General features: G+C 32.9%; 1 protein-coding gene across 6 annotated transcripts; it reads left to right on the plus strand.

Annotated features, from left to right (window-relative positions):
- The first annotated feature begins 682 nt into the window (after window positions 1-682).
- On the plus strand, window positions 683-12,351 carry LOC106061693 (uncharacterized). 6 transcript variants are annotated; one of them, XM_056039296.1, is made up of 8 exons: window positions 683-707; window positions 7,473-7,730; window positions 8,247-8,412; window positions 9,655-9,860; window positions 10,283-10,442; window positions 10,808-10,910; window positions 11,014-11,144; window positions 11,982-12,351. In XM_056039296.1, exons 2-8 carry the CDS (start codon window positions 7,525-7,527, stop codon window positions 12,246-12,248), a joined length of 1,239 nt encoding a protein of 412 aa, XP_055895271.1. In that variant the 5' UTR covers window positions 683-707; window positions 7,473-7,524; the 3' UTR covers window positions 12,249-12,351. The 6 variants fall into 6 exon arrangements, with proteins under 6 accessions (XP_055895271.1, XP_055895269.1, XP_055895270.1 ...); XM_056039294.1 differs by having other exon boundaries at window positions 684-753; XM_056039295.1 differs by lacking the exon at window positions 683-707 and adding an exon at window positions 720-743.
- Window positions 12,352-14,107: the final 1,756 nt, after the last annotated feature.

The following is a 14,107-nucleotide window of genomic DNA, read 5'->3' on the forward strand; positions in this document are numbered from 1 at the left end:
CACTCCTATTTTCTCCTCCCTCCACATTCCTGTTCTCCCCTATCAAATATCTACAATCATTTTCACACTGTCTCTCACATACACACTCTCCTGTCTCTTATATACACACTCTCCTGTCTCTTACATACACAAGCTGTCTCTCAAATACACAAGCTGTCTCTTACATGCACACTCTCCTGTCTCTCACATACACAAGCTGTCTCTTACATGCACACTCTCCTGTCTCTTACATAGGCCTACACACTCTCCTGTCTCTCACATACACAAGCTGTCTCTCATATAGGCCTACACACTCTCCTGTCTCTTAAATACACACTCTCCTGTCTCTTACATACACACTCTCCTGTCTTTCTCATCCTCACTTTGCTGTCTCTCACATATTCTAGTACATCTACGATCGCAGTAAATGAGCGAAATTCTTCCGAACTAAAGTTGATCCAAAACTGTTAGCCATCAACCATAACAAATTATTTTGGCAATTTAGTTCATTGAACAAGAGTTGGTTGAAAATTTAATAAATCATTTTTTTTTTTTGCCAGAAATCATGTTAGATTAATTTCTCTTACATAGATCTAGATTATTCTAGATCTATAGTCCAAACTATAATTTAATTTATAAGATGATAGAGCTCTATATAGGTCCGTGCTCTATCTTCCTCTAGCATTTATTTTTCTTTTTTACGAAAATGACGAAAAACCAAAGGGAAAGTACTGTCAACATTTTTGTCAAGCTAAGTTTAAAATGTGTCACATTGTGTGTTTATTAATAATTAATATAGAAGATAATATTATAATATATAATGTCTTATGTATGATAGCATTGGCATTATGATTATAATTTGGTCATTGTCATTAGTCTGATCATTAGACTAGACTCTAGTAGGTACTTCAACATCGCTATTTTTGTACGCCGGAAGTGTGTTTAAATTCTGGTCCTCATGGTTTCGGTCGCGTCCCCGGTTACCGTCGGAAAAGTGCGTAAAACGTCATTTTTTTTGAACCGATCTTCTAGATTAGAGTATCATTTTGTCGGGGAGAAAATGGCGATTCTTTTGATACCAAATTTGACGGGATTGGTTTATTAGATCGTTTTTTTTTAAGATTCCAAAATTAGGGTGTGTTCCAGATATGATTACTTTTTTATTTTTGTTTTGTAATTATTTATATTGGTTAGTAATTTGTAGTATCCATATCTACATAAGAATCACGTGTGATTATAAAGCTATTTTGGATGGCACTCTTGGTATATGAATGCCAAAATGACCACCAAATCGAAAGTAGCCATTTTGCTATCAATTCTACCGGAAATAGTAATAAAATACTTATAAAATATAATAAAAACGAAGTTTCCTTGTTTATTAATACAGATAATGAAGCAAAAAAACTCGTATTAATGTAGATCTAGATTTAGTTAGTAATAGATCTAGAGAAGCAACAGATAATGTAGAAAAATCAAATTATTGTTTTAATCATACACTAGAGTGTAGATCTAGGTCTAATACTTAGAATTAGATTTAGGCTTAGACTTAGATCTATTTTCTAGAATAGGAACAGAGATGCTTAGAATGAAATCTAGAATAAGAATTAGATAAGATAGATAGATCTTTAATTGATTTGATATATACTAGTCTAGTCTATACTTAATTGTCTTAATAAACTAATACTAGTTTCTAGTTTTTCTAGTTTCTAAATTTAGATCTATTTTTTTATGTGAAATTTAATGGGAGAAAATCTGAGAAATAGCCTAAAAACTAAAACAGCTTTTCAATATATATTATAAATTAGATAATTTAGATGTTTTATTATAAGTTTGTTTAGATTATGTCTGTATATATAATATATATATAGATTCAGTATATTTTAAACTTTATAAAAGAGACATTCTGATATCTAATCTTGGCAATTTGACTAATTGTATTGATTTCTATTGCCTCTTGCCTCGCCCCCCCCTCCCCCAAATATCCAAATATTTTGTAATTTTACATCTGCATTTTTTTTTTAAATAAAAAAAAAGGTCAATATTTTAAAAATGTTTTTTAACGATAACTTTTTCATACTCCAGCTGTTTAAAGTCTCCTTTTAATCTTATGATTAAATATTAAGAAATAAAAACAAGTTCTCGTCAATATTTGAAAAAAATCTAGCTGTTCCCATAGTACAATTTTTAAAAATAAATGTCACAATTTTGAATTGCTTTTTTTCTTTAAAATTATTATTTATTTTTGTAGCAAATAACATGTTTAAAGTTTCTTGAAAATTTGAAATGGTAATATTAATAAATAAAAAAGTTGTGCTTAAATAAGTCAAATTCCGACCAAATTTGTCGGTTATATTTTTAGCTTCGTCTGGCTGTAAAAGTATAAAAAATAGATTTAGATGAAAGATTTGGGGGTTTAAAAATGATATATAGAACATGTAAAGTCTCCTGAAAATTTGAAATAGAAATATTGACAAATAAAAAAGTTGTGCATGAATTAAGTCAAATTTCGACCAAATTTGTCGTCTCTATTTTCAGCTTCGCCCGGCTGTAAAAGTGTAAAAAATAGATTTAGATGAAAGATTTTGGTGTTATAAAATGCTATAAAGAACATGTAAAGTATCCTGAAAATTTGAAATGGAAATATTGACAAATAAAAAAGTTGTGCATTAATTAAGTCAAATTTCGACCAAATTTGTCGTCTCTATTTTCAGCTTCGCCCGGCTGTAAAAGTGTAAAAAATAGATTTAGATGAAAGATTTGGGGGTTATAAAATGATATAAAGAACATGTAAAGTCTCCTGAAAATTTGAAATGGAAATATTGACAAATAAAAAAGTTGTGCATTAATTAAGTCAAATTTCGACCAAATTTGTCGTCTCTATTTTCAGCTTCGCCCGGCTGGAAAAGTATGAAAAATCGGTTTAGATGAAAGATTGGGGTAGTATTACGTTTTAAATAACATACATAAAGTCTTCTGAAAATTTGAACCAAAAATATTGAATAATAAGAAAGATATGCATGCTTTAATAACAAAGAGTCATTTTTCGGGTACCAAAATTTTTTATTGAATACAAAGCCAAAGAAGGAAAAAAAAATAAATACAAAAAAAATCATAACTTTGCTTCTACTTATCATAGAAACATAAATTTGATATTTTTGTAAATGGGACACCAAGCTCTATTTAATGATATCAATTACAAAACAATATGATCAAAACAAATTTTTTTGTTGAAGTGCCTAACTCTAGACATACCGTCACATAGGGGCAGGGGTAGTGGTAAAAATAGTAGAGATCAGTAGTCTGATACTCTGAGTAGTACTAGTAGTAGTCTCTATATATAATAATATAGAATACTATAGATCTAGAAATGAAAATGAAGTATTTCCAATGACAATATATGGTAATAAGAAATAAAACTTAAAAATATATATTTTAAAAACTATTTATCTCCGAGGAAATCAAATTACATATTTGTAATCTGTATTTTTTTCTGCATATTCTGAAAATATAACAGAAACCTAATTTAGCGTTTCTAGTGTCGTATACTAATACCAAGAATTCCAGTCTTGACCCGGAATGTCTAAAAAACTATAGCCCGGTATCAAATCTTCCCTTCCTGTCAAAGCTTCTGGAGCACATCGTGTTAGCGCAAATTCTTTCTCATCTTGAAAAGTACTGTCTCTTGGAAGAATTTCAATCTGCATATTTAGGAAGTGCTGTAGCACAGAGACAGCAGTGGTTAGGGTACTAAACGATTTACTTCACAATTCCAACAAAGGCCACATATCAATTCTTTCCATGCTGGACTTGTCCGCAGCCTTTGATACGCTAGACCATGAAATTATGATGGCCAGATTCTCTGCAACTTTTGATTTAGCAGGAGTCATCCTAAAGTGGCTTGGATCCTACCTGACGGAACGCACCCAAAGTGTCATTGTTAACGGGACAGAATCAACAAGCTAACTAGGCCCAGTACTGTTCACTATGTATACATATCCACTCAGCGGTGTCATACGGCCAACCGGCATCTTATATACCATTTCTTTGCTCATGACTCACAGTTATACGATTCATCAGTACCCTCAGAGGTGTCGCATCTGGCAGAGAAAATCAGTGGTACCGTTGCAAGGGTGAGCGATTGGATGGTTGAAAATAAACTCAAGATGAACGAAGACAAGACAGAAATAATTAAGATTGGCACTAGGAACAATGTCTCAAAAGTTGAAAGCACAGATTCTCTCTTTATCACGAACTGCCATGTTCCTTTTGTCCATGTAGTGCGGAATCTTGGAGTTTTCTTTGACTCAACACTATCTTTCTACCCACACATAAGTCAGCTCTGCAAAGGTCCTAATCTGCAGCTGCAGAGATTAGGCCAGATCCGACCATATTTAACAACGGAGTCAACATAAACGCTAGCTGTGCCATTCATACTCTCCCGCCTTGACTACTGCAACGCTATGCTAGTAGGTATACCTGATGACAAAATAGCCAAGCTGCAACGTATACAGAACAACGCCGCTCGAATAGTCCTTAAAAAAACTAGACAAGATTCTACTACTACGCTCTTGTGCACGCTCCATTGGCTTCCAGTGAAAGCGAGAATTGATTACAAGGTCGCCACACTTTGTCATCAGTGTATATATAACTCTGTGATGCCCTTGTACCTTAGCGAACTGATTACTCCATATGTCCCCCAGAGAGCCCTGCGCTCAATGGACTCAACCCTTTTAGTAGACCTATCTGTTTAAAACTTTTTTAGATTAACTGTTATTCTAACTGTCGTGTTTGTGTTTGTAATGTTATTACAGCGCCTTGAGCCTACATTTTGTTTGTTAACAGCACTTTATAAATAAAATTATTATTATTATTATTAATTATATAGTTAATATAGAGATAATAGACACACAATATAGTAATATACTAATAAATATAGTTGTATTTTATTAATATAGTAATATTATAAATATAGTCATACATGATAGACTTTAAACTTTACAGTACTATACTTAGTTTAAATTTAATCTAGACTACTCTAGACTAGAATTTAGATCTTCTAATACTTCTATCATCTAGTTACTAGAGTCTAGTAAGAATAAGATAGAATTAGAGAGTTGATTAGAGTCTAGATTCTGTGGCATTTTATGTCTCGAGAGACGATCTTTTCACTTTGCAACTTCTTGTGTGACTAAAGAGGCCAATCCTTGATACACAGCTGCAATCGCAGGTTGGGCATATATGTAATCACCAGGAGCATTATCACCTTTCTTTCTGCTTCTGTAGTGTATGGCATCTGCAATGCGAGACCCTTCCTTTATGCTCTCTCTCTCCATCCAGTGCTACTTTTTTCTCAGCTGCTAGTGTCGATTTTGAAGAGCTTCATGTCACGTTTGCATACATCCGTTTAAAACGTAAAAGTGGGCGACCAGCGACTCTCCTGCCTTCTGTTAGATCGCCATACAGAATGTCTTGTGGAAGTTGACCTACTGGCATTCTACAAATGTGGCCAAGCCAGTCAAGGCGTCTGCTGCTGATAACAGAGCGGATGTCCTGGCATCCTGCTCTTTGTAGCACTTCCTCATTGGTTATGTTATCTTGCCACCTTATTTTAAAGATCCGCCTTAGGCATCGGAGGTGGAAGACATTCAGCTTTTTTTTCTGCCATGAGTAAGTTGACAAAGTTTCACTTCCTTATTATAGCAAGGGGCTCAACAAACAGGTCCGGTAGACTAGGGCTTTAGTATTGTTAGTCAGCAGTATGTTGTCCCACACTCTTTTCTGCAACCGTGACATGATGGTCATTGCTTTGGCTATCCTGTTTTTAATGTCTTTATCCAGCAGAGTTTTGTTGGATATGATGGAGCCGAGATAGCAAAAGTGATCCACAATTTCTAGTGGTTGGCCATTAATGTTTCCTTGAGGTGCAGTATTTGTGTTCTGGACTAATATCTTAGTCTTGATTTGACTAATGTTTAAGCCGAACTTTTGGCAAGCAGCAGATAGTTTGTCAACCAGGAACTGAAGCTGAATATCAGAATCAGCAACAATAGTTGCATCATCAGCATACAGGAGTTCCCTGTGTCTAGATTAGATCATAAATATCATTAGTCATGATTAGTAGTAAGTAGATCTATACTTTACTAGTAATTACTAACTAGAAGATCACCTTCTAGAATTAGATCTACTACTAGTACTAAAATTGATGCTAAATTAACTAAGTACGGTATATTTATAATATAAAAATATATTATATAATGATAAATCTACATTGACAACTTCATGTGAGAAGAATTGCTTTTACTGAGAATGAGAAACGATTGAGAATTTGAGAGTCTTTCATATATATATTTTAGACTCTTACTAGTCTAAGTCTTAGTCGATATATTAATATATAATATATATCTATAGATAGAGTATACTATTATTACAAATTATTAGTTAGTAGGCTATTATAAGTATCTAGCCTAGTTCTAAAATGTAGAAGTAAATGTCTTTAATGAATACTTCCTTCGTAAAAGTTTAAGATCTTTTGCTCAATGTACCTTGAATGATTGAATCTTACTGACAGTGAAAGTATATAGAAGCAGAATTGTGTACGAAAATGTTTTTTCTTAAGAAAAATTCTCCAATCTTGAAAAACATTTCATTATGATTTATATGCACAGCCTTAAATATAGAATACAAACAGCATTGTACATAATTTAAAGGATTGATGTTGTCAATTTTTATTTTTATCTTAAACAGTTAATGTCCAATAAGACAGTCTAGCTTACTATATGCAACTGTGAGGCGCTGTGTCTGAGTGGTAAAGCACTTGGCTTACATACAGGGGGTCCTGGGTTTGAATCCTGATGTAAAATGTGATTTGTAATTTCAGGATCTTTGGGCATTAGTAAGGGAAAAGTAACGGCGGTTGGTCTTTGTGCTGGCCACATGACACCCTTGTTAACTGTAGGCATCAGAAACAGATTAACTAGAATCTTGATTCTTGTACTGTAGAAATAGGCTTAAAAGGACTAGTCTCCTTGAAAAAGCTTGATTGCTTCCTCTAGACTTAAGCCTAATTCTAAATTCTAAATTTACATAGAACTACAAAACCAGAATTTAGAAAAGAGTTCATATAAATAATTTCTTTAAAAATATTTTATTTTTAAAATTGTCACAGGTGTTTGACGGAATCAGTCAGTCACTTGGTAATAGTTAAAATAGGCCAATATTCAACACTAGCTAATTTTATAGCAACTGAATTTCTTGTTAAATGTATGCTACTGATTTAATTACAGTGACAAATTGTATTATAATTATATTTTAAAATGTACATGAGACTATTTCTTTTCAGACAATGCTTCAATGATTTACCATCTTTTAAACCCTTTAATATTTATTTATTATACTTTCAGAGCATGACTGATTAGTTTCTGGTACCATTCTTTTCCTCAAATTGATTTTAACTATTTTGTTTAAAATAATGTAACTTATTTTTTGTCGATTAGGCTACCTTATAATTGAAGCAAGGGAACCTAGACCACAGAAATATCAAGTACCATGAGCTCACAGATTAAAACCCAGCAACAGGCCATGGATAAAAGTATATACTGGTCTGTGTTTACTAAAACTTCAGAAGAACGAGCAGCTTGTAACTACTGTTCTCAGGAGCTCTCTTACTTTGGAGGAATGACTGAAATGGTGAAGCATATGCGATCCAGACACCCAGAGATAGAGCTCAATCCCATGATAGATTTACATGAGAGGTAATCATCTCCTGTAACGTGTATTGATAGGTCATTGTTGAATTTCCCTTTACTTTAGAGATAATGTCTGGGAAATGCGGTGATGAGTTGTTTTGTTTTGTGCATCGTTTATTTATTAATTTTTTAAACTTTTAGCTCTCAGATGATTTCATCCTCAGGTTTGAACTCATGATCATCATGATGATAGTCTGAAGTGCAAACCTTGCAACCACAATTTATTTACTTTCTGTTCTAAGATAATTCTAAAATTTATATTTTGAACTTGGAAATGGGATGCCATTATTTAAAAAAATATACCCAGACTTAGCCTTCATGTCAATGTCAGGAAATTACTCCTAGAAGCTATATGTTATCTTTGTTTTCATATTTTTTTCTTCATTTTCCATTTATATTAATATTTAAAATGTACTAAAAATTAATTTATCCAGTTTAATGTGATTGTATTGATTTAATAATGCTGTATATTTTGATTTACTTGATTTGTTTTTCTATGGTTTGTGCTGTTTTTTTTTCCAGCAATGCCATCATCATTACTACTCAGAAGAGTACTAAAGGTGACGTGATCGCTACAATAGAACCATTGACGGATGTTATTAAGGAGGAGTTACAAATTGACTGGGACAATCCCATTCCACTAGAGATATCTTTAAATGAAAGTCAGTTGACAGAGTTACAAATACAGGTCAGTTGGTTTCAGTAACTTAAAAAATATTTTTTTTTTTACTCTTGGTTTGTAAACAAAACAAAACTGTGTCTAGCACCTTGAGTCTTTGAGATCTGATAAGATTTTAAATGAGATTATACTTTTTAATTGTTTTTTCAGCACTAATTGCATTAAGTGGTTTATTTAGAAGCAAAAACAATTAGAATAAATCCATCACATCAACCAGTCATCTGCTGTATCTAATCATATTCTGACACAATTGAAACCATAGAAGTGTTAAATTTGCTTTGAGACAACTGTGAAAATTTACTTTTTGCATCATATGAACCACATTTCTAGTAGAACAGTCTGCCAATTGTTAGAGATTCACATTAACTATTTAATTCAATTTGGCTTTATTCATGTTGTCTTGTAAGAGTTCATTGCTTCAGCCCAATTTTTCTCCAATATTACCTGTATATACACTTTCTTACGATATTGGAGCTTTTCATTTATGACTGATAACTCCTAACAGATATTTGGTGTATCCTGTACATAGAGAATAGGAATTATTGGTTAATTTTGTGTTTCAAAAGGTTTACAATAATTTTTTTCGCTTACTATTTAGGGCTGTAAAATCAGATTTTTCTTTTGCTTGAAGCACACTTATTGTCTTTACTTAGTTGGCAACAGTGATCCGTAAATATCACATCCTTGACATTATTTAGAATTTATAGTGAAACTTCCCATTATATTTACTTTAAAATTTTGTATAAACAAATTCTAAAATCCCTTAAAGAAATAGGATTATAAAAATAGAGATTTATATTGTTTTGAATGTCCAGGTAAGTTGATCTAGTCACCGATGACTGACTGACTTACAGTCCGTCATCCCTATTGGAGTATGGGCCGCCAATAATAGATCTCCAAAGTCCTCTATCGTGCGGTGGGCCATCCTTTCCTTTTTGTTCCTTTTTGGTGTAACCAAATTTTAATATCATCTAGTTTGCATCGCCAGGTGTTTTTAGGATGCCCTCTCTTTCTTTTGCCTTGTGGGTTCTGATGGCTGGTTGTTTATTACGCATTCTGGACTGCCATCTTTGATGGTCCCGGGTTCAAATTCTGCTCACTGCTATCTCCAGTCGTCCTGCTGGAGGTGTTTTCTAGAATTTAATGGTCTTCGATTCTGAAAGAACACCAGAAACATGTAAAATAACCAAATCAATGTTTATGTACTTTATGATAAGCAAAGTCTTCATTCTATAAATTTAATTACTTCAGCAGCCAGCTCCTACCACAAAACGTGTTCTAAAGAAAAGAAGTCGTTGCTGGTCAGTGTTCACTAAAACGGAGGATAACAAGGTTTTGTGTGGTTACTGCGGTAAAAAGTTTTCTTTCTCTCATGGGCGCATCAGTAACATGAAAAGACACTTGAAGATGAAACATGATGGCCTTTATCATGGACTCAAAGTCGAAGAAATGAAGAAGTAAACTATTTTGAATGCTTTATTTAATTTGAAAACACGATTCCAAAATTGTTTGTTATAGTTTAACCAATGATTCATTATATTCTGTAGTGAGTCTGAGTATCTGCTTTAGTCTTGTTATAAGTGGTAAAATGGTGTCTAATTAGTAACTCCAAATCTGCTCTCTTTTTTTTTTTTTTTTTTTTTTTTATAGGAGCATTCTTCTCAAGTCTATATTCTATAATTGTGGATTCCTCTACCCAACAATTTTGGTTCTAGATTATTGTTTTGCTAAATATCTCAAACTGCTGTCCTTATCATGCTTTATCTTGTATTATGACAAAAGATTTTAATTATTCCTTTGTGTCTACACACAAATATATGTATAAAAATTCCCACTTATTGTATTGGGTGTACTGATGCATACAATTTTTTTCTTGCAGGAAAAAGCAATCTATACTACCACCCTTAATACCATTTCAAGAAAACTTGAAGCCTAGATTTGATAAGCTTTCAAAAAGAACTCCCTCATTTTTCCATGCTTCAATTGAATCTGATATTCCACAAGATATGTTGAATTTAATGGCAGAAACACAAGAAAAGGTAAGGTTTAGTTGACATTTTATTTGCTAAACATTTTTGTTGTTTGATTTTCTTCCATTTAAAAAACCTAGGAATATTTCTGTTTTTTTTTTTTTTAAAGTATTTGTGTGTGTTTGTGTGTATTTTGTTCTAATGGACCTCATTCACCAATTGTAAACAAACAACATTTAGCCACGCGATTCTTTATCTCTTCTATACAAATTACGTAATCCATAAAGGCTGTCACGTGATTCGTTTTTTTTTTCATGTTTTATCAAGATTATCATGTGGCTAAATGTTGTTTGTTTACGATTGGTAAATGAGGTCCATTTGTAATCATTCTCACTATCATTTTAAAATCAATAAGTCTTTGTCTTGCCTATTAGATTGGTTTTGTACCCAATGCCTATCAAGCTTTATCACACAGACCTAATGAAATGAGATCATTCCTAAACTACTATAACATTTTGATGGAAGATAGAGTTGGCGGTAAGTAGTAGCAGTATACTCTTTAGAAAAAATGTTTTATCACTAGTAAAAGTGTGCATTAGTTAGATTTACATTATAATGTACTGCACTTATTTGATTATAGGTCACCTGACTACAGCTGACAAAGAAATGATATGTATAGCTGTCAGCGCATTCAACAAATGTAAATACTTCTCTGTGGCGCACAGTGCTCTTTTTAGAATTTCTACCAGCAATAAAATTTTAGCAGATCAGGTTAGTCTCAAAAGTGAATGTGTGGTAGTAATTATTTTTGCTTTGTCTTAAATTGCATAAAGTAATGTTTATATTGGCCTCCTTCGGTCGTAGAATGACTATGGTTCATCTCAGAGCACACTTCCTCATATGACTGTGGAGCCCTATTTTGGAAAGACACTCCTGTCCACAAATAGCGCAGGTTAAGGTAGCTTTTGCTTCCGTAGTAGAGGAGCTGGCCATTTTTCGGATTGTACGTTTTTCTTCCTGAGCTGAGACCCATGTACTTTCACTGTCCATAGCTTTTTTGGTCACTGTCTCTCTCCATCTGTTGCGGTCTAGAGCTATGTCTTCCCAATTGTCAGTATTGATTTTCACTGATTTGTATTCCCGTTTTATTACATCTATGCAACGGAGGTGGGGGCGACCAGTTTTTCTTGTACCAGTTGCGAGTTGTCCATAGAGGATGACTTTCGGGATGCGCTTGTCAATAATGTCAATAATGCGACAAAATTGGCATGTGGCAGTCAAATGAAATTCTGCTCTCTTAATTAATCTCCATACTTAAAGACATTATTTTATAGTTTTGTGCCCAATTAGTGCAATTCCTCATTGTTAGTTTTATAGCTGGAATCAATCTTCATACATTGTTCATAATTTGAAAACTGATCATTATTATGCTGTTAAGTTTGAGCTAATTCCTGGATTATTGTTTGGAGACTTCTTACACCAATCTCTCATTACAAGGCAGCCCAAACCACTGTGAAAGATATGCAGCTGTATCTTAATTGGATTTTAAAGGTAAACAATTAGTAATATTTTCTTTTCAACTCGTTTTCTGCTTTTATTTCTCTTTAGGTTGCAACAAACTGGGAAACTGCACAGCTAGATGAGCGTCAGAGATCTATCTTACAGTTTGTGATGAAGGTGACAAAATGCGAACCAATCAAAGATAAGGACATAGAGGAGCTACGCTGTTATGGACTTGATTCTGCAGATGCTTGGGATATAGGGTCCATTGTCAGCTTCTGTTCACTGTCCAATCGAATGGCCTTTCTTACCAACATGTTACCAAATGAACAGTTTTATTCACTGGGGTGGACTGACCAGAAAATTTTGTTGTAAATAAATATATTGTTATATCTGAATATATTGTTATATCTTAAGATATTGCTATATCTTGTGATTGAATTTTAATTCTAAATTAAAATTCTAAATTAAAATTCTCTGCTATGGATTTTGTTTTTGTTTTTATATGTTTGTCTCTATATCAAAGTTTAAAAAACATAAAAAGTACTTTTAAAAAAGCAAAGCTTATATTAAATGTAGTTGTATCAATTAGTTTGGATAAGTCATGTAATTAAATTTGTAATAGATCTAGACTAATTGATACAACCAAGCTTAAAGTAATTTTTTAAGAAGTATTTTTTCTTGTTTTGACATGATCTTTATAGCGATTCCTGTGGGCACCTCTGTGGCAGCATCTTCTTTTAAGGTTTATTTAAAAAAGATCGCCTTGGGATGTGGTCATCCCCCCTTACTGGATAGGTACCGACTCAGTGCACCTGTGCTTCTACATGGTACACCTGCCCCCAGCAGAACAAGGTTATTTGTAAGGTAGTCTTGCCAGCGTATGCCCAATATGGATCAGAGTCACCTTTGATGAAAACGTTCGAGGAGCAGCCATGTCTCAGAGCCATACAAAAGTGTGGGTAGAATCACTTTATAGACTACTCTTATAGACTTATTCCTCTATAACTTTATAGACTACTCTTATAGACTTATTCCTCTATAACTTTATAGACTACTCTTATAGACTTATTCCTCTATAACTTTATAGACTACTCTTATAGACTTATTCCTCTATAACTTTATAGACTACTCTTATAGACTTATTCCTCTATAACTTTATAGACTACTCTTATAGACTTATTCCTCTATAACTTTATAGACTACTCTTATAGACTTATTCCTCTATAACTGTATAGACTACTCTTATAGACTTATTCCTCTATAACTTTATAGACTACTCTTATAGACTTATTCCTCTATAACTTTATAGACTACTCTTATAGACTTATTCCTCTATAACTTTATAGACTACTCTTATAGACTTATTCCTCTATAACTTTATAGACTACTCTTATAGACTTATTCCTCTATAACTTTATAGACTACTCTTATAGACTTATTCCTCTATAACTTTATAGACTACTCTTATAGACTTATTCCTCTATAACTTTATAGACTACTCTTATAGACTTATTCCTCTATAACTTTATAGACTACTCTTATAGACTTATTCCTCTATAACTTTATAGACTACTCTTATAGACTTATTCCTCTATAACTTTATAGACTACTCTTATAGACTTATTCCTCTATAACTTTATAGACTACTCTTATAGACTTATTCCTCTATAACTTTATAGACTACTCTTATAGACTTATTCCTCTATACTCCCATTTAAAAATGACAAAAAGCACTTTCTGCCTTAGTAAAATGGAAATGATTCCAAGATATGTTGATGCAGTAGAGGCACTCTTTCTTTGAGTCGCTACATTCTGCCTACGACTCAACATAAAAGATGGTCACGTCATGTTAAACAGAAATTCTGATATGCTCAACAATGGCCACAAAATGGTTGACTCTTTCTTGATGAAATTCCACTAGAAACAGTTAAAACGAAGCTCAATGACTTTCCAATCATTGATCGCTATGAGATGCCAATCGGAAAACTAAAAAAAACTTACAAGCGCCTGGCTCTGATTATATTTCAGAAGTCCTTTAAATGTGCTGCTCTCATAAAATTGAAATGCTTCTCCGCTATTAAATAATTTGAATGTTTCACCGCTATTAAAAACGTTTGAATGTTTCCACACTAATAAATAGTTTGAATGTTTCACCTCTATTAAATAGTTTGAATGTTTCACTGCTATTAAATAGTTTAAATACTTCATGTTATTACATAGTTTTAATACTT

The sequence above is a fragment of the Biomphalaria glabrata genome, chromosome 8, assembly GCF_947242115.1.
Source record: "Biomphalaria glabrata chromosome 8, xgBioGlab47.1, whole genome shotgun sequence".
Classification (NCBI taxonomy): Eukaryota; Metazoa; Mollusca; class Gastropoda; family Planorbidae; genus Biomphalaria; species Biomphalaria glabrata.

Coding starts and splice junctions, on each gene's coding strand:
- LOC106061693 (XM_056039296.1), top strand. CDS start 7,525: ATGAGCTCACAGATTAAAACCCAGCAACAGGCCATGGATAAAAGTATA. Junction 7,731..8,246: donor ATGATAGATTTACATGAGAG/GTAATCATCTCC, acceptor TTTTTTTTCCAG/CAATGCCATCATCATTACTA. Junction 9,861..10,282: donor AAAGTCGAAGAAATGAAGAA/GTAAACTATTTT, acceptor TTTTTCTTGCAG/GAAAAAGCAATCTATACTAC.